Raw genomic sequence first — 23,630 nt, forward strand, 5'->3', positions numbered from 1 at the left:
GTAGAGTAGTGATATGATAAAAAAAAACATTAGTCTAGAGCATACATGTATTACAAGTTGTTTCCAAGTGCTTTACAATAAATAATGCGGAATGGACAATAATTTTATTGCAAGCATTCTTCAACTGGCTCCTGCATAAAAACATCAAATGCATACTTATTCCCATAATGCCATTCACACCTGTAGCTGATATTAGCCAGAGGTAGATGGTTATTTATAGTAGAGCCAAAAATTTTCGTGTGCATTTTGATTTCACAAATTTCGAGGAAACCAAGATTTGCAATATCAAGATGCATGCTAAAATTCATGTCTATAGTGTACACTTTATACATGTGTATGCATTGAATGCCAAAGGTGGCAATTTGTGAAAATTTCCTGCCACTTCTGTCAGCTCCATATCTTGAAAAACTTATACTGTTGATATACTGACCACAATATACCTCACTGTGGTACTGTTAACATTGATACAACAAGAATATCAGGAACGCCAACCATGACAGGGCAATATCACCCCAAAAATATGTTTGAGTGAATGCTGCAATAATAGTAGAACATATCATTGAAAGTTTGAGGATAATCGGACAATCCATTCAAAAGTTATGAATTTTTAATGTTTTTGCGCAGCCATCGTTGGATGAAGACTACTACAGTTAGTGATGTCATACATGAAGAACAGTATAAAGAAAGTATGAAGAAAATTCAACATTTTCACTTTCGTAGCACCATAAAAGAGCATATGACTTGGCATTTTCAGAAAGCGGCAAGAATGATATTACCTTTCAATATGTGACAGTAAAGTCGAGGGAATGTGTAAGTTTGTTCATAGAAAAGTAAATTTTGTGGAATACTCTTTATGTTTTCTGAGTTCGTATTGTTAATAGTCATATGTGACATCACAAACTGTAGTAATCTTCTCATCTAGTGATGGTGGCTCTGAAACTTTAAAAATTAATGACTTTTGAATGAAATGTCTAATTTTCCTCAAACTTTCACTGATGTGTTCCACTATATAATGCTGCATTCACTCAGTCTGTGCATATATTTGTGAATTCATCCTTATGTTTGTTTGCCTCTGAAATACACTGAATTGAAGCAATGTTTTTGGCCAAAATACTGCAACTTTCATTGTCATTCATTACATTACCACACATGTCTAATGCAGGAGATGTAGAAATACTGCTTTTCCACCGAAAATTTGGATATCTGTTGTCAAATTCAGCTCTTAGAATACTGCAGTGCTGTTGTAAAAGGTTGGCATTCCTATGATATGTACACTGTTCATCTCAAACACTACAAAATATACATATTCTGGATACATTAGCACAAACAATAACTTAGCCTCCATATGCAAACAGTCGTTTTATTCTATTCTAACTATAAAATAAACTGTACAGGGGTCATATATTCATATAATTTTGTATGACTCAAGATCATGCACAACTCATACAAACTGTAGATTTTACATACAAGTTAGACGTATGGAGGCATAGATACATGTACACTGCATCTAATTACGAGGCAATTGTTGTTGTTGGTTTTTTTTTTTTTTGGGGGGGGGGGAGGTCACTTCAAGTCATTCAAGATGATTGCATACCTTCTTAGGTAGGGCATATAATTTTGTCCTTAAAAAATAGCTCTTCTAAAGGCCTTCTGTGGTATACATTGTAGTTACAAATTGCAAAGTTTTACATGTTTTCTTGAAACCATGATGTTAACTATGATAGTAGTTAAAGATCCCTGGTGGATAATAATGAAAATAATTTAAAATTTATATTTCACAGTTTCTGCAGGAATATACTGAACTGTGCATTACAGTGATAGTCAAACTAAGGGACGGAGAAGCTGGTTATAACATAGATATTAGATATAAGATATTAAATAGATATTAAATATAATATAGTGAAATCTGACAATGCTGTGGTGGTGGGAAATATTCAAAAGAACTGATTATGACATAAATTTGAAATCAGAATTTCTTGGAGGCATTTGGAAAACGTACTCAACTTAAATGCAAAACAAACACGGCTATGGAAACTTCTCCTGACATTGTTTTTTTAAAGAAGATTTTTAAAGATTTCATCACAATCATTTTGGAATATCTGGATCGAGCAGTAATGATAACATCAACCCTCAATTGTCCCATGGGATTGCACCTAAAAAGAGGAATTTGTTTTTTTATGTTTGTTAGTTTTCATATTCCATCTCACTAGATGACTGGACAGCCCATATTCACGGGGTCCAGTTGTGAGAATCTGGGCTATGCATTCCGATCTTTGTAGGATGAATGGATGAAGTGGGTTTTTTTTTTCTTTAAATACACATGGGTTGTGAATCTCATACACGGGACTTCCATTTTATGTCCTCTCCAAGGGACAGAGTTTTTTGCCTCTAAGAATTAACATCATGCTTGATAGCTTTGTTGATTGACAAATGCAAGCCCCTAGCCATACAGAGTTTTCATCACTAAAGGCATTGTTCTCTATAGACAGATAATGATGGTACAGAAGATAATGATGGTACAGAAGATAATGATGGTACAGAAGATAATGATGGTACAAAAGATCATGATGGTACAAAAGATAATGATGGTACAGAAGATAATGATGGTACAAAAGATAATGATGGTACAAAAGATAGTGATGGTACAAAATAAAGATAATGATGATCAGTACAAAAGAGATTTTATATCACCTTCCTACAAGGCGCAGCTGTTGTTCATGTCTCATGGATGGAAGTATAGTACATTCCATGTACTCTTTAAAGGTATTAGCCCACATTTGCAAACCCACGAAAATCAAAACTGCATAAAACAGACTTCAAGTACAAGTTATAACAGTAACATACCTCACCTGTTACTCTTTGTCTATACCATTCGATAAAAGAGAGAAAACCATCGTTTTAAAGGGGATGGCTAGTAACTGATCAGTGGGAATCAGTGGGAATGCTGGAGGATGATTGTTCCAATCCTTGTGGGATTCATTTAAAAGTACATTATATATCTATTCTTGTGTGAGAATTATTTGCTTCAGAATGGTCTCATATTCAAGTAATGTGCAGTTTAATGTTTCCAGGTAAGCGTCCCTGGTCAGTGACGGGGCATTAATCTGCACATTACTTGAATATCAGACCGTTCTGAAGCAAATAATTTTCACACAACAGTAGATATATAATGTACTCTTAAATGAATCCCACAAGGATTGGAACAATCATCCCTCAGCATTCCCACTGATTCCCACTGATCGGTTACTAGCCATCCCCTTTAAAATCAATTTTCAAACCGGGTCAACCCGACCCAAAATCGAATTACGATAGCGTGGGCTAGCTACGTACATGTAACTTACACATGTATCGCATGCATGTAGTACGTACGTGGACTGGAGCTAGTGAGCGTTATACGCATGCATACGGTGCATTTTCATTTATTTTCATGAAAGTAATGGACTAATTGGAATGAAATTTTGCACAGATGTTACTGCAATCATACCCAAACTCCATGCTAACAATGAGACCAATTGCTGCAGGTTTACAAATGTGGGCTAATACCTTTAAAGCAAAACTCTCCTCCAAACATGTACATGCACTCAGTGAATATTTAAAAAAAAAAAGAACTAGGAAAACACTCCCCACTGTGTTTCCTGTAAAATCAGACAGTAAATGCCCAAACATCATGAATTTCTACATTTTGCTATTAAACTTCATGCACTGCCTATTTCAATTGGAACTCGACAACTATTTGATATGTGAGAATAGAAAAGGGGAAAAAAGATGGAAGCAGCATATTGGATTCAGAAGACATCTTTCAATAGTTAAAAGAAATTGAGGAAAATGTGTTTTTATGTCCCTCAGCCATATTAGGAAGACATGTGTGAAAGAGTTCAGATGAAGTGTGATATTAATCTTACTTCAAAGATGAAATCAAACAGAAAGACAGAGAGATACCAATATAAGTAGGAGGCAATAGAACTGAAGAAGAGTGTAGCTGTAGTACAGTACAGTATTACACATTTTGAACGTTTAATGGAGATTTATGGTATTGTCAGAAGGTACTTGACTGTAATCTCCCTTCGTGGGTCCTCTTGGGTGTAGGTTCTCCATCTGTATTGCAGTTGCATCACTTCTCCCACCTTGTGGACCTGTTTGGGTATCGTCCTTCCATTCCCTCACCTTGCGCCAAATAATAATTGCAAGGACTCCCAGCACTACACCTGCTATAATTACCGCTGATACTGGAATTGCCCATTTGGGTAGTGTGCCATTGTTTCTGTCGCCTGCCGTTGTGGTGATGGTCGTGGCTGCTGTTGTAGGCGATTTAGATGTGACATCCAGAATCTGCAGTTTGGGAGACTAAAAATTGCAAAAAAAAAAACCAAACAAGTTTATCTATTGATAATACAACTGACCTTTGACCCCCCCTTCCCACACACATTGAGAAATGTTCTGTGACCCCTGCTCTTAGCAAGAAGTGATACCAAGTATACATTACATTTGGAAGAGATGGTGTATAAATAGTTGTTTGTGAGGATGCATTATTAATATAAGTATGTGACTGCATGTACAAGAGTTTGAATGCAAAAACAGACAGCTACCATTTTTACACTTTTGAAAGGGAGGTCATCATCTAAAGAGGACATATTCAATCTTTTGCAATGATAAATGCACTCATTGTACAACAAGTGATATTTTTAGGGATGTCAATATTATCACATATTCACCTTGTTTTTCAGCAGCTTAAATCTCAAATTTCAAATTTATACAAATAGATATTGTCGCTGGGGAGACAAGACCTCGTATCTGAAATTTTGGTGAAAATGACTTTTGTTGATTAATGGTCAGATAATCAATTAACTTAAAGTGATGTCCTGTCCAAATCCTAGCTGTCTTACCCCCAAAATAAAGCCACCACAGCATGTCAAAGGAAAGCCTCTCCCATTTGATGCAGTGCTTTCGCTGCCATGTTTCCTTGCTCTCCTGAACATTTGACATTTTGTAGATATGAGGTCTTGTCGCCCCAGCGACGATATATTATTTGTGCATTGAAACTCTTCGTATACAGTGCTCACCCATTAATCCTGAATGATTACGGTGGAGAAAGAGGGGATTTCAAATTCTAACAAACTTCCTATAAAACAAACTCACATGAATTACATGATATTCCAAACAAATTGATTTCATTTTGGTAAAAAAAAAAATGCTTTAATACATTGTACAATCATGCTCAGAAAGCAGAGTGAGAGTTTCAGTGTATGTACTACCCTCAGTAGGTTACATGAACATGTACAGTGCCCTGTGTAGCTACCATTGGGTAGGCAGCTGCATATATTTATTAAACATTGAGTCTCCCAAATCCCTTATCTGGATGAGGGCTGGTCCTGACATGTCCGGATAGGAGAGGTCGGACTTTAATTACTTAAGTCGTTTTTATCATTTGCATAAAATAGCATGCTAAATGAAATGCTATGCAGGAACTGAGCTTTAACTTTTTATGTACCATGTTCGCATGCCTGACTCAGCCGACGGTGTGCCATCTTTGCATATTCTGCTCAAATGCACAAAGCCACCAAAATCGATCGATAAAACGCATAATGCAGTGGTACAATGAAAGCGTTTCTCACACTTTTGTTCCTCTCACATACAGCTTGCATTCTATGTGGTGATTGACTATCAAGCGGTGTTCCCAACTAAAGTTTGCATGTAAATTCTATTAAGTTTCTGTCATGGTTTTATGTGCAAAAGTCATGCCTTTACAGTAATGTAGCAACTGGCCATTCAAAAAAAAAGTTGAAAACAGATTTCTCATGCAATTCATATCAAAGCAAAGCTTGGCATTCCCCTTCAACTTCGCTCACTTTAAGCCCAGCTTAACAGAAATTTGTAGAAGTTATTTAGAGTGGAAAAACAGAATTCTTTCTCAAACATGACTACCTTCGTGTCTCAGAATAATGGGGCACACAGGGGGTTTCCACCGTGGCAAATAAAGAGTTAACAAGTCATATCTTCACCCACTCAAACAGCAATAATTTTCTAAATATCTGTTCAGTTTTCCTGAAGTATTATCCACTCAAATACTCTATAAGCTGTTCTTTTTGCGTACAGATTTTTTTTTTTTTGCAAATGAGGAGATATGGATATTTTCGTGAATGGACACCAATGCTAAAATAAGTGCAAGCTGTTACCCGAGGGCTTGGGGACATTTTGGCGTGTTGTATAATTCGTGGTCCAACAGTGATTTGCAAAATTAGTGAAACTTAAACCCTTGCAAAACTAACAGCTTTATACAGTATTCTTGTCTTTAATCATAATTTATGTGCCTACATATTTTTGTCTTTTACTAATCATACTTTGCTGTTCTTACCACTGAAACTTCAATGATGTCTTGGATAATCGGCCGGTTTCCTTCCAAAACTGTCAACCTCCATAGCTTTTGGGCCCCCAGTTTTAAGTTTCTCAGGGTGATCCTGATTTTTCCTTCCGTGAAGTTTACTGGGTTTGGTTCGCAAGTTAGTATTGTGCTGCAGGGACAATCGTCACTGCAGACGCAATTGTCATCAGTTATTACGACAGTGGACTTCCCTGCACAGATGATCTCCCACTGGAAGCGGTAGTCTTCCATTTTTTTGTCGTTGGGGAGAGAGAATGTTGCAGTGATAACAGCAGTGTCCCCTTCTCTGTAGGTCTGTTGATCTGTCTCAATGTTGTCAAGCCTGATGGGATCTTGCTGGTTTGCAGATGCCCCAACCACAAGGCATGCCCCAACCTTAAGGCATACCATAAAGACGAAATAACAGAGAATCGGGAAGCTTCTCACCATTGTGAATCAGTGCTGGCTTTACCCTGTAACTAATTGTTCACACTTTATTCACACACAGTCCCTTGCGTTAGCTACTAAAATGGAGTCCGTTTGATGATTGATTTGTTGCACCTGAAAGATCCAAGTTTATTTCTGTCAAAGAATGCAGTTCTGATAGAAGAATGTCCTGCAGAAACTTCTACCACTCATAAAAATGAAAAATGACCCGGAGATATGAACTGCAGCGTATGATTAAGACTCGTGTGTATGTACAGTACCTATTCGATTGTACCACATCATCCATGAACCGGTAACATCAAGGCCTGTGTGTATGTACGTGTAGCTATCGTGCAGCGCATCATTCATGAACCGGAAGCATTTAGTCGTGTGCTTGCAGTCATACAGAGAATCGGTAGTGATCAGTTGTGCTTAAAATGTATCATGTGCAGTGTATTCCAGTAGCTGTAGATAGGGGTGTATTGGTTAACTTACTGTATCTAGGTGCTACTATTGTATGTAAAGACACAATTTGTAGGTTAACAGGTTATACTAATGCACATTTTGTGGTGACCACTTGTGAGTGCTAAAGATTTGAATGCTAATATTGTAGTGCTCTATACCGTTGTTATGAGTGAACTCGGCTAGTTGTAATGTGCGCGCTGGGAGCCGAGTTTACCTGCTGGGCCAAGTTCACCCATGACTACAGTATATTTTGTTTTTTCTTCTGTACAACACCATTATGTGCATCATGGTTCTTATGTTTAACATACAAATGGTGTACATCTCATGATGCTCTGGTTTAACATTATTTTATGTCTCCACAGCGCCTTGAGTATCTTATTAGGTACAATAGGTGCTTTATAAAAAGAGTCTCGCTATAATTGTTACTCTTCTTTTCCCTGAAAGAAGTAACAAGTCACACGAGACATGAAAACTCGTCACATTGAGGACGAGTTAGGTGATACGCTTGTGGTCATCAGATGACAGTCATCTGTGATCGACAAAGAAAAGAATGTGATATAGGCACCTTGAAGTTATATTGAGCGTGCATGCGAAACCGTTTCTGTAACCACTCGGCCACGGGTCATCCACGGAAATGGTAAGACAAAAAAAAAAAAAAACCAATGTATAGATATAACAGGGGGAAAGTGAATGCCCACTCAACAAACGTGGCCGTGTGAACATCTATTGCATTGCTAGACGGAAAAGCGGCCTTGTAACGACTGAGGTCGCTATGCCATTTCTGGCAACTTGGGAAAAATACGTCCCACAGACATAAAACCTATAATCGGCTGGTTTTCATACCTTGCCTTTAATCACAATTTTCAGTGTAATGACGTCATCAAATTACAAAACAATGACATCGTCTTGAAAGACAATTGTTCAAAGTACAACACCTCAGTCGTCGTCATTACATACTATGATCGGTTTGACAAAGTCAACCTGCAAAATTTTGCTGCAGTCGAAGCAATGTGGTCTCCAACACACAAAAAAGAGGGATATGGCGTGTGTGTGTGTCTGTGTGTGTGTATAGGTGCGTTTATATACGAACGTGATTTCTACATGGACGAATATGTAATACAAAATTGAAGAAAAAAAAAGTAAAATAGCTAAGTATTTTGTTTCGTGATCTTGTGGGGTTCGAACCCGCAACCTCAAGTCTCTGAGACGTCGCCTTTATCCACTCGGCCATACGTCTCGACGAGAAAATATGGGGAACGTAAACTTATGTATGTGAAAGATACATGAGGAATCGTTTTGTCCACATTCCATTTTCATTTTCAGTTTTAAACTGCAAAATTGTCAATCTGATGAGAAGATTTCAAAGAATAAAATGCGTGATTACTGCAGCTTATTTTCTCAGCTACAACATACTAAAGTTTCAGAGGAAATGAAGCAAAATCAGCTGAGATAAAGGTGCTTAAACGTTGTTAAGTCAATGCATGGTTTAAAAAAAAATCACCTCCCATAGACAATACACGTAAACTTGTCCGATTTTGCGTCTTTACCTTTAATCACAATTTAAGGTATGATGACGTCATCAAATATCAAAAGCATGACATGGACTTAAAAGGCAAATGTTCAAAGTACAACATATCTGAATTTGGGATAATATTGAGCTTAAACAACAGAGATACGAGTAAATGAATGTCAGAAACAGTACCTCAAAAAAATTAATTCCACTTTTTTGATTTCAGATGATGATATGATGACGTCATGAGTTTTCCTGGAAATATTGGTACTTGAAACGTTATTTCCAATTCATATGCTTTTGTAATATGCAATAGAAATATAGGGTCACTGGACAATTTAAAGAGCTATGGCGAAATAAACAAAGACATGTTTTTTCACTATATATGCAGAAAGACGCGCGCGCGGAATTTCAACTTTGACGCCAGTGCATTCCTTTGTTATAGGTCAAAATCGATCGGAAATCAATGAATATTGTTACTCAAAGTATCAGAAATCCAAATCAGTCAAAAAAATTGCATTTTCATGTTAGTTACGCCCTCTGCGCGCGAAATTGCGCGGACGGACGCGCACGCGAAAAAATGTTTGAAACGCTTAAAATTGTCTGAAACTTCGAGATTTTCCATTGGGAAGTCGTTTTGAGCCTTTTTAAATTTTGACGCGCGCGTTTGCGCGCGTAATGATGACCTGGGTAACTAGCGTTAAAATGTAAGATAGAGCGTGACCTGAACTTTATGTCCAACGAAAATGATACAGAAATGATATCTGGTTATGAAGTTATGATCGATCATGTGACAAGGTCCAAAAATCACAAAATGGCGCCTAGATGACGTCATAGATATGTTACTGTCATGAAAACCTTATTGTGGCTAGATATTGTTATGAGACATGTTGACTGAAAATGTCATGTTATTCCGTAATGTCATTGTTGAGATATTGACGACACAAAATGTGGCAGAAAGAAAGAAGAATAAAAAAAGAGAAATTTTGACAATCACAATAGGTGATACGCTGATAGCGTATCACCTAATTATAATCACAAAGTACCATAAATATTGTTATTTTTGTTGAGCTATTTTTTAAGCTTCTTAGTCTTTATCTTGTGGATTGAACTTCTCCCTCATTTTTTTTTTAAAAGCGATTCACCAAAAATTTGGCCCATATAATCATGCTAGTTGTAGTACAGGTAGATGTAGATGTACAAGACACCTCTTTCATTGAGGATGATGTGTTGCCATGGTAATGACAAATTCTCAAAAAAATCAGTGCCACCATCACTAGATGAGAAGACTATTTCAGTTAGTAACGTCATGCATAGACAAGAGAAATAAAGAAAATATAAAGAGAATCCCTCCAAATTTTAATTTTTTAAATGAAATATACTCACTCCAACATTTTTATAATGAACTATACTAAGGGTAATTACTTGTATATTTCTCCATGTTTTCTCAAAGAGGTAAGTTGTGGGCTCTTTGATTATGCTATCAAATTGAAAGTTTGCCGAAATGTTGTAAGTAATTGACGTCACAGACTCTCGTCTTCTCCATCCAGCAAAAACTGTACCAAACCTCTTGAAATCTAAAACTTTTGGATAAATTGTTTCCTTCTCTTCACAGATGTGTTCACGGGCACTTTCTCACATTCCACATGTATTTTTGGGATTCATTTCTATGTAATAGTCACTTAAACTTGAAGTACAATAACTTTGTGTAAAATCTGTGACCTATCTTTATCTTTTATATGTTTTAACTTTCTTTGAAAAGAGAAGCTAGTTCTTATCACAAGAACTGCAGCCCTTTGTTGTTTGTGTTTTTAGTGTTTTTTTCTAATTTTTATGTAACATGGTGAGAGAAAGTGAGTGTATCAGGCTTTTGTGATGATAATGATCTGTGCAGAAGGGTTGTATGAATGCTTGTAATGGTATTGTTACATTCAGGCAACATTAATACACACACAAAGAATAAACTGTCTGCACATGCCGGTAGGTACATTTACAAAGCAAGTTTATTGGGTAATGTGCAAAGCATGTTGTACAGTGTACAGATACTGGAAACATGGCGTGATGTTTGTTGTTTAAGAATTAAAAAGCCTGGTTTCAGCTATTAGCTGGTTTTCAACAAGGTCATGGACATTTACAACAAATGAAGTTAAAAACAAAGTTACAGTGATTAAGAGGCAATCAAAACAAATACAAATCGATAGTAATATGGATTGATTTGATTTGATTTGATGTTATTGTTCCACATGTATCAAACACAAATGAAATGATACAATTGATGGAACATAACACTACACATAACGTAATTAGATGGATAATATACAAAATTTTTGGATAATATACAAAAAAATCAAATAAAGAACTGAAGAAACTGATCACATACATGAATATACAAATATTAGAAAATAACTGATTATCATGTATCATAAGATGGATAGGTTAAATATTTTAGCATGCAAAGATTGATTTTTACATGTACAATTGTATAGTAGCAATTACAAAACACTTTTCCCAATGTCTGTCATGTATAACATTAAATTATAGTCATTACTAGTAATTTTTCTAAGGCATTGACTAAAAAGTCTGATGTAAAAAGACAGCATCTGTGAGAGTTGTAAAGATGGTCTAACATCTTCAATGGTTTTTGGAGCTCAGTAGAATTGATAAAAATTCCATCAGGAATGTCACATTGTACTGCTTACAAGTCATTAATTGAGAATACTGTAAAAGTGGAAATTTTCGCGGTGTTGAAATTTTTGCGCATTTCGCTCAACCAGAAACTAGCACGAAAATAAAAGCATGCGAATATTTTTGCTTGCCATATGTTCCAGTGGTTGCTGTCTTGATTCCGTGGAATTAAAAACACAGGAAATTCTTCTCACCCGGCTCAGCGCGAAAAATAAGTCTCGCTAAAATATCCACTTTTACAGTAGTGTATGTAATAAAAAATATTAGTCAAGTGCATATTACAAATTGTTTCCAAATGCTTTACAATAAATAATGCGGAATGGACAATGATTTAATTGCAAGCATCCTTCAACTGGCTCCTGCATAAAAACATCAAATGCATAATTCTTCCGACATAATAGTACCATTCACACCTGTAGCTGATATTAGCCGGAGGTAATCTGTGGTTATTTACTGTAAAACCAGAAATTTTTGTGTGCATTTTAATTTTGTGAGTTTTGTGAAAGCCAAGATTTGCGAAATTTGAAATGCATGCAAAAGTTCATGTCTACACTATATGCATCGAATGCTAGGAGCAACTCACAAATACTTCTTGTGGCAAAAAAGGCCCTTATCTCCACTTTGTGAAAATTTTATGCTGCGAATATTTCTGGTTTTACAGTACAACCTGTATTCCATTATTATACTGACCACAGTGTGTCACAAGGTGGGGCTACAAGTAATGCCACCTCTTCTTACACTGGACAAGTTCACTCAAATATTGTGTGGATTGAGTGAATGCAGCACTATTAGAACATAGCATCGAATTGTCCGATTGTCCTCAAACTTTCACTGATGTGTTCTACTAATATTGCTGCATTCACTCAACCCACACACATATATATAATATGTGAATTCATCCTTAAAGTTTATTTGCCATAAATACAACTTTACTGTTTTTGCCAAAAATACTGCAACTTTTATGGCCCGAGAATACTGATTTCCTGAATTGCATGACACATGTCTTTTGCAATAGAGGCAAAATTAAGTACTGTTATTTCATAGAAAATATGCTATTAATTTCAGCCCTCAAAATACTGCAATATTGTTTTAATACGAGGTTGGCATCCCTCGGACATATGCAATGGCTAAAATATCTGGAGATAACTGTGCATGAAGCGATTGATGTGTCTGATGAGTTGTAGTGTACAGCAGTGTCAGTCAGCTATTCATTACCTACTTCACGTTTTCACAGGCATACATGTACATGTAATATGAATTTCAAAAAGTTAAACGAAGGAATCAAAATTATAATAAAAAATAAAAATTATTTATTTTTGAAATTTCAGTGCAGCTATCGCTTGCCATTGCAACATTTTGTCAGTTTTCTGTGATGATAAAAGAGCAGTTGATTTGATTTTGTCAGAAGTCAGAGGAAATGCTTAATGAATATTACCCTTGACATTGATGTCAGTTAACAAATCAAGAGAATGTGCACTTCAAAAAGAATTAATTTTGTGGAATTCTCTGTATATTTTCCTTGTATCGTTCTATCCATGTGACATCACAAGCTGTGCGCAAAAATTCATAACTTTTGAACGTACTGTCTGATTTTCCTCAAACTTTTGCTGCTGTGCTCTACTAGTATTGCTGCATTGACAATTTGCATCCATGTAATAACTATATAAAGGTGAATTTGTCCTTTGAACAAAGTGTTATACACTCCCCGTCGCTATATACTCAAAGTATGTTCTGAACTTTGCTTGTAAGGCAAGTATGCATGAAATTTTCAGTGTCCACGCAACAAGATAAATCTAGAAAATGTTGTAAAAGAACACTTTCTGCAGCAGGAACCAAGATTGTGTGTTGGGACATAGAGCTTGAGATTAGCTCTATGTTACCACCATGCAGGATATAAATATTTTTGATACGGTACCATATTAAGTGAGACTTTGAAACAGTACATGCATGCAACTGATCACTCAGTACACCTGCACTGTTTGAGAAACATACACACACAAACATGCAGTTAGAGAAAGACGGATAGACAGACAGACAGGCAATAATTGTGTGAATATTGCCTTTATTCAGGTGTACAAGACAACAGAGTCAGAGCATGAACTTGGCCATACTGTTGTGAATCAGCAAGCAGTAATGGTGCTAATCTGAGTGCAAGAACAACTATTGTCAGAGAATATGGCAATAAAAATTTGAGCAAATCTATAATCATATATATGGATATAGGTGAGGGAATTCACAAATATTTCATCTCACTTTGCACTGACAAAACATTTTGATATTATTGGAGATGAATCATGAATGTCAACGAAAGCAACAGTTTCAACGATTGAAAAGAAGAAAAAAAAAACAAAACAGGTCTTCTGTAAGTGTCAAATAAATCGAAGTCGTCGACTTCCGCAGTCATAGAACACTTTTTAGTTTATAGCAGTTCCGTTCATAGTTCTGTGTATTTGGCATACTTGTGAATATGCCTCACTTTGACTTTAAGATGATGAGTCGGCAACAAACAAAACTAAATAAGACAAAAACAATACTTGATATACATGTGTTTGTGTTGTTGTTAAATAAACATAGAGTGTGCTCTTTTCATATGCTCTGCAATCTTACCACTGTGACTTCAATGTGGTCTCTTATGATGGTACTGTGACTGTCTTTCGTCATGGCGTGGAATTCCCAGAGTCGCTGATCTCCCGTACCAATTATCTGAAAGAGTTTGATAAAGCCCCATGAAGAGGCTTCGGTCATTTGTGCAATGATATTTGTGCACAATTTGCAAATGTCCCGTTCATCATGGCAATGTGTCCCGTTTACCAGGATGTTGGCAGATCCTCCACAGTTATTTTTCCAGAAAAAGTAGTAATTTGCCAGTCTGTCATTGGGTGGCTTGCTGACATTGACGAACAAACCTGCCATATCTCCCTTTGAATAGTATTTCTTGTCTGTTCCGATGGCATTTAGCGTTATGCCTGGCCTTGTGTTTTCAGAAGATATCATCCCCAGGGCACAGCTGAGTATCACAATGAGAATATTTAGTCTTTGTCCCATTGTTAATGCCGATGTGCCTACACGTATGTACTGATTGCCCTATTGTAATGTGTGCAGCTTAAACGTGTAGGTCACCAGGAGTATTTGCCGATGTCAAGCGTTGAAGGTTGAAAAGAGTGCTATTTGCGTCCGATCAAAGATCAGTGGTAATATTTGCAAGGTCTACTACACATGCACTTACCACTTACAACTGTAAAAATGGGACAAATGTCTCTAAAGCTATATTAGTTTAAATCTTCGACAATAGTATACTCAATCGCGACACACATGACATGCGGAAATTGCAAAAGATTTTGGTTCACCCTCACTGCGAGCAGGGCTCATTGCTAACATATGAACAACCAAGGAGCAGCAAGGAGCAGCGAAATCACGGAGTGGTGCTTTCATTTCAGGAAAGAAGTTGAAGTGTACCCTCTATAGATAGCGAGTATAATAAGCTTATGATACTCGCATGGGGTGGGGTCGTTACTTCCAATTGTTAATGTGTACACTATATTTCTCACCTCTTTTTTTTTTTTAATGGAAATTTATCATTGTTATCGCCTCCGGTTCAAGTTTGCTATTGAAATAAACTAGTGATAAATTGGCAGTCAGAACGCTAATTAATAATTACAATAAATTCCTGATGATTTACCAGTCCAATGCATGGACATGCTTTGATTTCTAAAGCCCAGCCTGCAACGTGTAGGAGCTCAGCTTGTTATCAAACATTGAGCCCCCCACTTTTTTTTTCTGTTTTGTTTTAAAACTAAGTTTGACAGAGGTATTGTGTGTTCAAGCTGTCAGTTTGTTGGTCTGTTGCAGATTTTACTGATCAAACTACTTTTTCTATTTTTTGGTGATTGGCTTTAAATTTTGGCACTTGTGTCTGCAGTGCATTTCAAAATAAATATATTTTTTGTAAATATCTTCATTGTAATGGGTTTCTATGGTAACATGATGACAACAAACTTATCTTAGAGTAGGCCTACTCTTGTAGTTATTGAGCATTTAATTGTTATAGTGTGTAAATATGCAAGTTACATCTTTCATTATTGTTGAAGACTGCATTGCCATGGTAACAGTAAAAATCATTCAATCATATTGGGTAGTATTAGCTAATTCCCTCATTTTTCGAGCAATGACTTGAAATCTGGCCTATGTAACCACTATAACATATACAAGCTTCATTTTTGTTATGAATGTTAATGTGGGCATTGCCATTATGATATCTGCTTGCTTGTGTTAAAAAGAGAAAAAAAATGTTGTAGATTGAGCTACACTGTAATCCCCTTTGCAGTGTAATTGTACAGAAATATTCAGTTGGGGGTATTAATCACCTTCAGTGTTATTTCTAGTTATTTGCAGGAACATCTTTTATCATCCTCAAGTTTCCTCAGGCTTTGACTAGAAACATAAAAGTATGCAAAATTGTAGCCCCATGAAATGCTTAGAATATTTTTATGTCATTTTAGCTATGGCAAAACCAATATTTTCCCATGAATATTTTGGCCTACTTTGAAAAAAAAAAATTGGCAGAAGCTTGACCGTCTTCATTGCCAAGCCTCGTTATTAGGGATTGCCAACTAGTATGTTTATTTGTCAGATTTTGTCAAGTTTTCCTTTCATTTCAAATAAAATGATATGTTTTGTTATATGCAGAAAATATTTTTTTCAACAAATTAGATAAAGTGTATTAGATTTGAGCATCTTTCCCTATTTTGTTTTTAACCAAAATTACAAATTGCGATTAAAATGAGTACTTTTTGTGCTGCTCGCCCCTGCATGATTTACCAATATTTAGCTGCGATTCATGACATACGTTACAAGTAAGTCCTACATTGTATGATGTGCATATTAGGCAAAAAAATGGTGTACTGCTCATACAAAACATGACAGAGCCACTATTCCCAATCTCATGTTGTCCAATACATGTATAGCAATTTCAAGTCATTTTAGTATCTGTGTAATGCCATTAACATATATTGTTAAACAAACAAGCCTTCTAATGTCTCTAAACTTTCTGATAATACCACCAGGGTAAGACCCATCCAATCTGTCCCATCATGCTGGGGGAGGCCAGTCTGGCTGGGAAGTTTGCTGAGGAGATGCTGGCCAGGGGGATCTACGTAATCGGCTTCAGTTACCCCGTCGTCCCAAAAGGTATGCCACTCTGCTTATCACCTTAAGTGTTCTTTTATTTTTCATCATCCATAACCATTGTAACAGATCCCCTTTGCTAATCACTGTATAAGTATAGCCAGGTGATCAAACAAAACGAAAGTGCTGACATATGACTAGGTCACCAGCACTGGATCTCAACATGCCCTTGGGTTGACAACTGTTAGACTAAGTTCAACTTGAATCGAGATCCTTCTGGTTCTTCTTCAAGTCTTTGTTGCCTGTTACTCTATCCTGTGCCAATTTAGAAGACAAGACAGTCCAGTGTTTATTGTCAAGCCCACCGGAGGTGTGGGGAGACTAAGGGATCACCTGTGGCGTATGTCTGTCCGTCGTCCGTCCGTCGTCTGTCCGTAACGCTACAAAAACTTCAATAACTCTTTACTCTTGGCTTCAATTGCAATCAAACTTCGAGGGAAGAGGGGTCATACAAAGTTTCACATTTTACCATATATGAAGGTCACCTCAAGGTCAAATCGCACAGGCAGGGGTCAATGAACCTTAGGGCCCAATGTTAAGTTTTTATGGCGCGTTTCTATTATGGGTCATAACTTTTGATCCATAACTCCATTTGTGACCAAACTTTGATGGTAGATGTCCCTTTGGGAGTGGATGGTCACCACAAGGTCAAAGGTCACAGGCAGGGGTCAACAAACTTTAAGGGCTCAATGTTAAATTTTTAGGGCACGTTTCTTTTTGCCATAAATTTTTACTCTTTTATATCTCTTTTTGTCTGTTATATCTCTTTTTTTATCAGTTATATCCTATTCGCGTACAATTTCTCATACGCGAATGGGCGAAACACATTATGGCACTTGCCTTGTTCATCAGTTTCCTCCTCCTCCATGAGGGGTGGGAGGGGGAGATGAGAACTGATGTGGCTACTTTATGGTGATTTTTTTTTCTCTATTTTTTGATATTTTGTCAAAGTTGAAGGTGATATATGTCTGTTTGAAAACTGAGGCATCTCTTGAAGCTTAGTTGCATTTTTTTTTCTGTAATCTTTCTTCAGAATGCATGGACTGGTGATAGTAACATCGCAATATTTTTTTCTTTTGTATGAATTTTTGCATCAAAATGTCATTTCATCGGTTGAGAATGATTAGGGCGTTAAAAAGTTGTCACTAAGCTCATTGTGTCCAAGACAACTTAACGCCCTTTTCATTCCCAACAGACAATATAATATATGCTGTTGAGCTTGCATGTTCATGGTTGATATCTCCTGCTGGATTTATTCATTCATTTTATTTTCTTGTTCGTATGCCCAACAGGTCTTGCCAGAATCAGGGTGCAGATTTCAGCTGCCCACACAGAGAAAGAGATTGACCAGTGTGCTGAGGCCTTCATCGATGTCGGCAAGCAGCTCGGGGTCATATGAAGAGCTTATCCACCTTCTCCTCTTCACTTTTCTTTTTACCCCCCCCCCCCCCCCTCCTTCCCACCATTTGAAACCAAGCCAACACTCCTTTCCCTTCTGTCCTCTCTCACTCTTCCACCCCCCCCCCCCCCAAGAAAAACATTGTTTGTCCATCCAGCACCACAAATCATTCTTCATTCTGTGGTGTTGAGGGTGTGGTTTGACCACTGGTCCTAAATAGGCACCCTCCTTCCTCACTTCTACCCCTCTCCCTACATCCTTCATCCAGCACCACAAATCATTCTTTATTCTCTGGTGTTAGAGGGTGTGGTTTGACCACTGGTCTTAAATTGGCACCCTTCTTCCTCACTTCTACCCCTCTCCCTACATCCTTCATCCATCCAGCATCACATATCATTCTTTGATGTTAAGGGCACGGCATTTTGGACACCAGTCTTATGCACCCTTCTGTACTTACCATTTCCAATACTCATCGTTTATATCCATCCAGCTTTGGTTGCATTTCAAACACACATTTTTCATTGGTAGAGGGCCATCAAAGGAACACCTTGAAATTGGTCCTGTGCACCCCTCCTTGCCTCTCATGTTTCTCTGTTCATCCAGCAATCAGCTGGGTCGTGTTTTATGAAGAGTTACAATTGATTATATAGTTGATTTCAACTGCAAGTCTATGGCAGCCTGTGTGGTAAGGAATTTAAAATTGATTTTATCTTTTGATAAAACAGGGCCAAATTATTCACACTTATTGGGGCAAAGAATAATACTCATTGCCATCACACCCAGCTCAAGCATGGATTGTTTGAGTTTGGCAAAATATCCCATGGCAAAGTATTATCTATAGAAATCACTCAGTGACATATTTTGTGAAAGAGATGAAAAAAATCTGGAAGTCTAAAGTTGTGTAAACTTAATTCACTAAGAGTGTTGGGTATTGTGATAGTGTGTTTCACATGTGGTAAACTGTATACACCGTAAGTTGTGAGATGAATCATTTTCACCTATTTATTTCTCATGTACCATTATTGCAACATGTGGTCTGTGAGTCCATACAGGGTAAGAGGTAGCTACTGCTTAAAGTATGGCTGAGATTTATTTTATATCTGCTCCTTCCCTCCTGTGTATACCACTTTTCACACTTTTGTACCCGAATGCAATACTGTATGGTAACCCTTAAACAAGACAACTGGAATAGAATAAAGAAAAAAAAAAGAATGACATATCTTATTTTGCCAAAATAAATATTCAACTTTGCCATTTAAAGTATTCAAATTCAAACGCCTTAAACACAAAGGCATCTTGTTACCCAAAGTCATTGGTTTTAGGACTTGGCCACGGAGGAAGGTCAAAAGTTAAATGCATTTTTTTAATTGTCTTTCAAGAAGTCAATACAGCTGTACTACACAAGTAAATGCACATTACACAAGGGGCGTTAGTAGAATTTTCCACCTGATAGTAACTATGGAACTCTCAGAAACACACAAAGCCGAGCTGAATGTGTTTTCGGCCATTCAAAAACTGTGTACAGTGTTTGGTGTATAATTTTACTATCTAAAAGACCCACTGAGGAATATGCCATAACTTCCAGAGCATGGACCTACAACAAGTAAGTCCATGACTAAAGTAATCTACTGCTGAATGCAAAATCTCCAGAAAACCAAAGTTATTTTCTTTCATGTCAGAGGCTTAGATCAACACATTGTGTGTCATACATGTTTTCGTGTGTAGCATAAATGGTATTTCAGATGTAATATTAAACCCAGAACGGAACCATTGTAAGGTGACACTGAATTCATTGTATACATAGTATCTGCACACACAGCACAAACATCTGTAATATATTGTTGTTTGATAGCACCTTGGTAAGCCATTTTATTTCTTATTCAGACCCAGAGGTTGAAACTTTATAACCCCACTTCTAGTGAGACAATTTATTTTCAAAAAGGAATTTAGTGCTAAGTGTACTTAGTTCTTATCACCTATGACCCCTTACTGCTCTCCACAGGGTATTGGAAATATTATAAGGATATGTTTCTATTTTTATGCCTCCGCCACGAAGTGGTGCCGAAGGCATTATGTTTTCGGGTTGTCCGTCCGTCCGTACGTCCGTCTGCATTCGTTTACGCGATAACTTGAGTAATATCGACTGGAATTTTACCAAACTTGGTCCAAGTATAAAGTATGATGGGGCAATTACTTGATTAGATTTTGGGTGAAATCGGCCAAAGGCCAAAGGTCAAAGGTCAAGGTCAAATCATGAAATTGTATTTGTTTACGTGATAACTCAAGACTGAATCTAGCAAATTTCACCAAACTTTGTCCGAGGATGATGTATGATGGGACAATTACTTGATTAGTTTTTTAGAGAAATCGGACAGAGGTCAAAGGTCAAAGCTCAAGGTCAAATCCTAAAATTTATCTGTTTACATGATAACTCAAAACTGGATGAAGCAGCTTTCACCGAACTTGGTCCAAGGATGATGTATGATGGGGCGATTAGTTGAGTAGATTTTAGTGACATTGGCAAGAGGTCAAAGGTCAAAAGGTCAAGGTCAAATGCTAAAAATGTTGCTATTTCCCCCATATGTGTATCTATGCAATGCCCGAAGGTATTTTCTTGAAACTTACTGTAGACATGTACTACTGCGTAAAGATTCTCCAGAGAGAGTTTCATGTCATAAGGTCAAAGGTCAAAAGGTCAAAGGTCAGGTAAAAATGTTACAATTTCACTTTTCTCGCAAATGGTTCATTGTATTATTATGGAACTTGGTTTGTACATACGCATGTACTGACTGGCAGGGATTATCTAGCTAACTTAGGGGTCATGGGTCAATAGTCAGGGGGGTCAAAGGTCAAGGTCAACTCCTCAAACTTTCCCTCATATACTATTATATGCAATGCTTGCATTATTAGTTTGAGAACTTAATATATACATGTATTACCTAATGGAGATTTGCTGAGAAATTTCCAGCCAGAAGGTCAAAGGTTAAGGGTCAATGGCCAGGTTTAAATGCAAAGAAAAAATCTATTTTGTACTGTAATAACACTCTTTCTTCATATCTTGAGAATTACTCATTGCATTAAATTATTAGAGGGTCGGTCAGAAGTCAAGTAAAAATCCTCAATTCCCCAAATATGTGTACCTGCACTCTTAGACATTTATAGCAAACCCAGTTCAAGGATAGTGAACATTCAAGATATGTCTGACAAACCTGTCATTTCAATATTTTGCCAGTTATGTGAAACCTGTCATCACACATTGTGAAGACATTGTACTATACACCTATTGGGAGAATCATGCATTATGGCGGAGGCATCAGTCGCCATAGCGACATTTCTAGTTCATTTTAAACTTTGTTTGAAAAAAAAAAAACTAATGTAGATTACTATTCATTTAGTTGAATTGTAACCTCCCAATTCTTATAAATCAGAAACTCGACTAGAAACTTTGTGTTGTGCAAAGTTTCACCAATTAACAATTAGCTTCTTCTGGCGTCCTTATTGTGGAAGAATGGTTCATATATGTGTGAAGTCATGCAAAAATTTCATGCATTGATGTGCTGGCTTCCTGTGCATGAAAGAAATGTTGCTCGACATAAGTTTAAAATTTGAAACTTGATTGTGTTGTAACTTCTGGTGTGAAACAATGAACATTCTAAGTATGTAAAAGTAAATGTTCACTTGATGTATTAAGACTTGTATTTGATTTTAGGAAGACATAATCTGACATTTCTGGTCTATGCATGTGCTAAAGTTCTAGTGTGGTAATGCTCAGTGCACTCCCTTTCTTGGGGTTATATATTATTATTATGTATTCTGTAAAATGTCTGACAGTATTGGGGTTGAAACATATGGAAGTGTGTGTTTGTGTAGAAACACTCCAGAAGACATTTGATAGACATTTTTTAAGGTGATAGTGGGAAAATTTGTATTTTGGTGGATTAGAGGTAAAAGATTGAAAGAGATAGACGGATAGAGAGAACGCGAGAGAGAGAGAGAGAGAGAGAGAGAGAGAGAGAGAGAGGGAGGAAGAAAGAAAGAGAGAGGGAGATTGTGTGTGTGTGAAAATATTTGAACTCTTCATATCGTTTAATGATGTATTCATGTATCCGTAGAGGAACCTGTGAATGAAATTTGCAGTTTTTATTTTTTGACTTCCAGGTGATTGTGGCCCACATTTATGAGCATAAGCCATATAATTGCAGCTTTTGACATTTTATCTTATTGTAATGTCACTGCATTACACAGAAAAAAAAAAAATTGTCATCGATTGTCAGGTACAAGGTGTAGCTTAGTGGGCCCACATAGTAAAAGCTCACTGAAAGTTAAGTTTGTCTCATCGCTGTATAAGCTGTTATTTTTGCATACATATATTTTCACATAGGAGGTCACAGACATTTTCATGAAATGTTGTTTTTGCGATTTGACACTGAGGCTATTGCACATGTTGTAGTAATACCCAACCATACAATGTATGTCGACATTTTTTGCATGTTGTTGAAATCGGGGCCTGATAGTGAGTTGCGAAATGTGCGAAAATTAAACCCTCATGAAAATAACAGTTTTTACAGTACTTGTGATCATCCTGCTGTCAGTATGAAAATATGGGGCTCCGAAAATATGCACATACAGTGGACTCCCGTCATAACAAAGTCCTCAGGACAGGCAGTTTTCTTTCATTAATAAAAATTACGTTATAACTGAACAAGTACAGTGCACTCCCGTTATAACGAAATGCTCGGGACTGGCAGTTTTCTCTCGTTATAACGAAATTTCGTTATAACTGTGTTCGTTGTAACGGGAGTGCACTGTAAACAATAAAGATACATAGAGTGGATAATATTGCAGCCTGAATTTTTACCCAATTTTAACCGGAATTTTGTTATAACTGTGTGTGTCGTAACAGGAGTGCACTGTATCTATTAAGGCTGGTACACAGTGCATGTCTGGTCCAGTGATCAAAATGCAGAGACTCCAGCTCAGGGCATTTTCCAAAACGGGAGATTCTCCCATCCAGAACTCCATACCAAAGTGTAGACTCTGATCATGCAAGCATGTAACCATCGGTTGGACTGGTTGATTAAGAACAAAGTGTACAATAATCCTTTGTCCATTATGGTGGTGACAGCCGTATGGCAATTCAAATCTGGTCTTTGTGTGTCTCTCTTCTTTTCATTTTGTAATTCTTATTTGGCCATCATGGAAATGGTTAATATCGTGTGTGGAGGGAATCATTTTGTTGTTTCATGTTGCAATCATGAATGTCTTGGAATTGAAAGACTTGTGTAATAATAAAACTACTGACTACTGATGGTTTGAGAGACTATTGATCATACTTGGTGTTTTCTCTGTCAGAGTGACTGTGTGTTGGTGTTTTCGCATGGTCTGATTTTGCTCGATGCATTCCAGACAACGAAAGTTGGCATGTACATTTTGGGAGGAAAGAACATTCTTTCATCTACATGTAATTGTGAAGTTTCAACCGCTTTCACTCATTCATTTCCTGATGAAATATTGAATTATTTGAAAGTACATCTTGTACATTTTTTTAGAAGTACAGTCAACTTTGCCTCAGTCGAATCTATTTGGCCTGAAGAAATAGCTTT

The 23,630-nt window shown here is 36.9% G+C and overlaps 2 protein-coding genes across 2 annotated transcripts in view; one reads left to right on the forward strand and one right to left on the reverse strand.

Annotated features, from left to right (window-relative positions):
• Nucleotides 1–14,728, reverse strand: part of LOC139725211 (uncharacterized) — a 35,568-nt gene extending 20,840 nt beyond the window's left edge. The window contains exon 1 of the mRNA XM_071636302.1: nucleotides 14,052–14,728. Coding sequence (XP_071492403.1) covers nucleotides 14,052–14,489 — 438 coding nt within the window. The 5' untranslated portion in view covers nucleotides 14,490–14,728. The remainder of the gene's footprint in view (nucleotides 1–14,051) is intronic.
• Nucleotides 1–18,027, forward strand: part of LOC139725203 (2-amino-3-ketobutyrate coenzyme A ligase, mitochondrial-like) — a 79,423-nt gene extending 61,396 nt beyond the window's left edge. Inside the window, exons 9-10 of the mRNA XM_071636295.1 lie at nucleotides 16,508–16,631; nucleotides 17,921–18,027. Of these exons, the coding sequence (XP_071492396.1) occupies nucleotides 16,508–16,631; nucleotides 17,921–18,027 (231 nt within the window). The remainder of the gene's footprint in view (nucleotides 1–16,507; nucleotides 16,632–17,920) is intronic.
• The last annotated feature ends 5,603 nt before the right edge of the window (nucleotides 18,028–23,630 follow it).

The sequence above is a fragment of the Diadema antillarum genome, unplaced genomic scaffold (assembly GCF_040938485.1).
Source record: "Diadema antillarum isolate AM-2024a unplaced genomic scaffold, OU_Dant_1.0 seq00000024_RagTag, whole genome shotgun sequence".
Classification (NCBI taxonomy): domain Eukaryota; kingdom Metazoa; phylum Echinodermata; class Echinoidea; order Diadematoida; family Diadematidae; genus Diadema; species Diadema antillarum.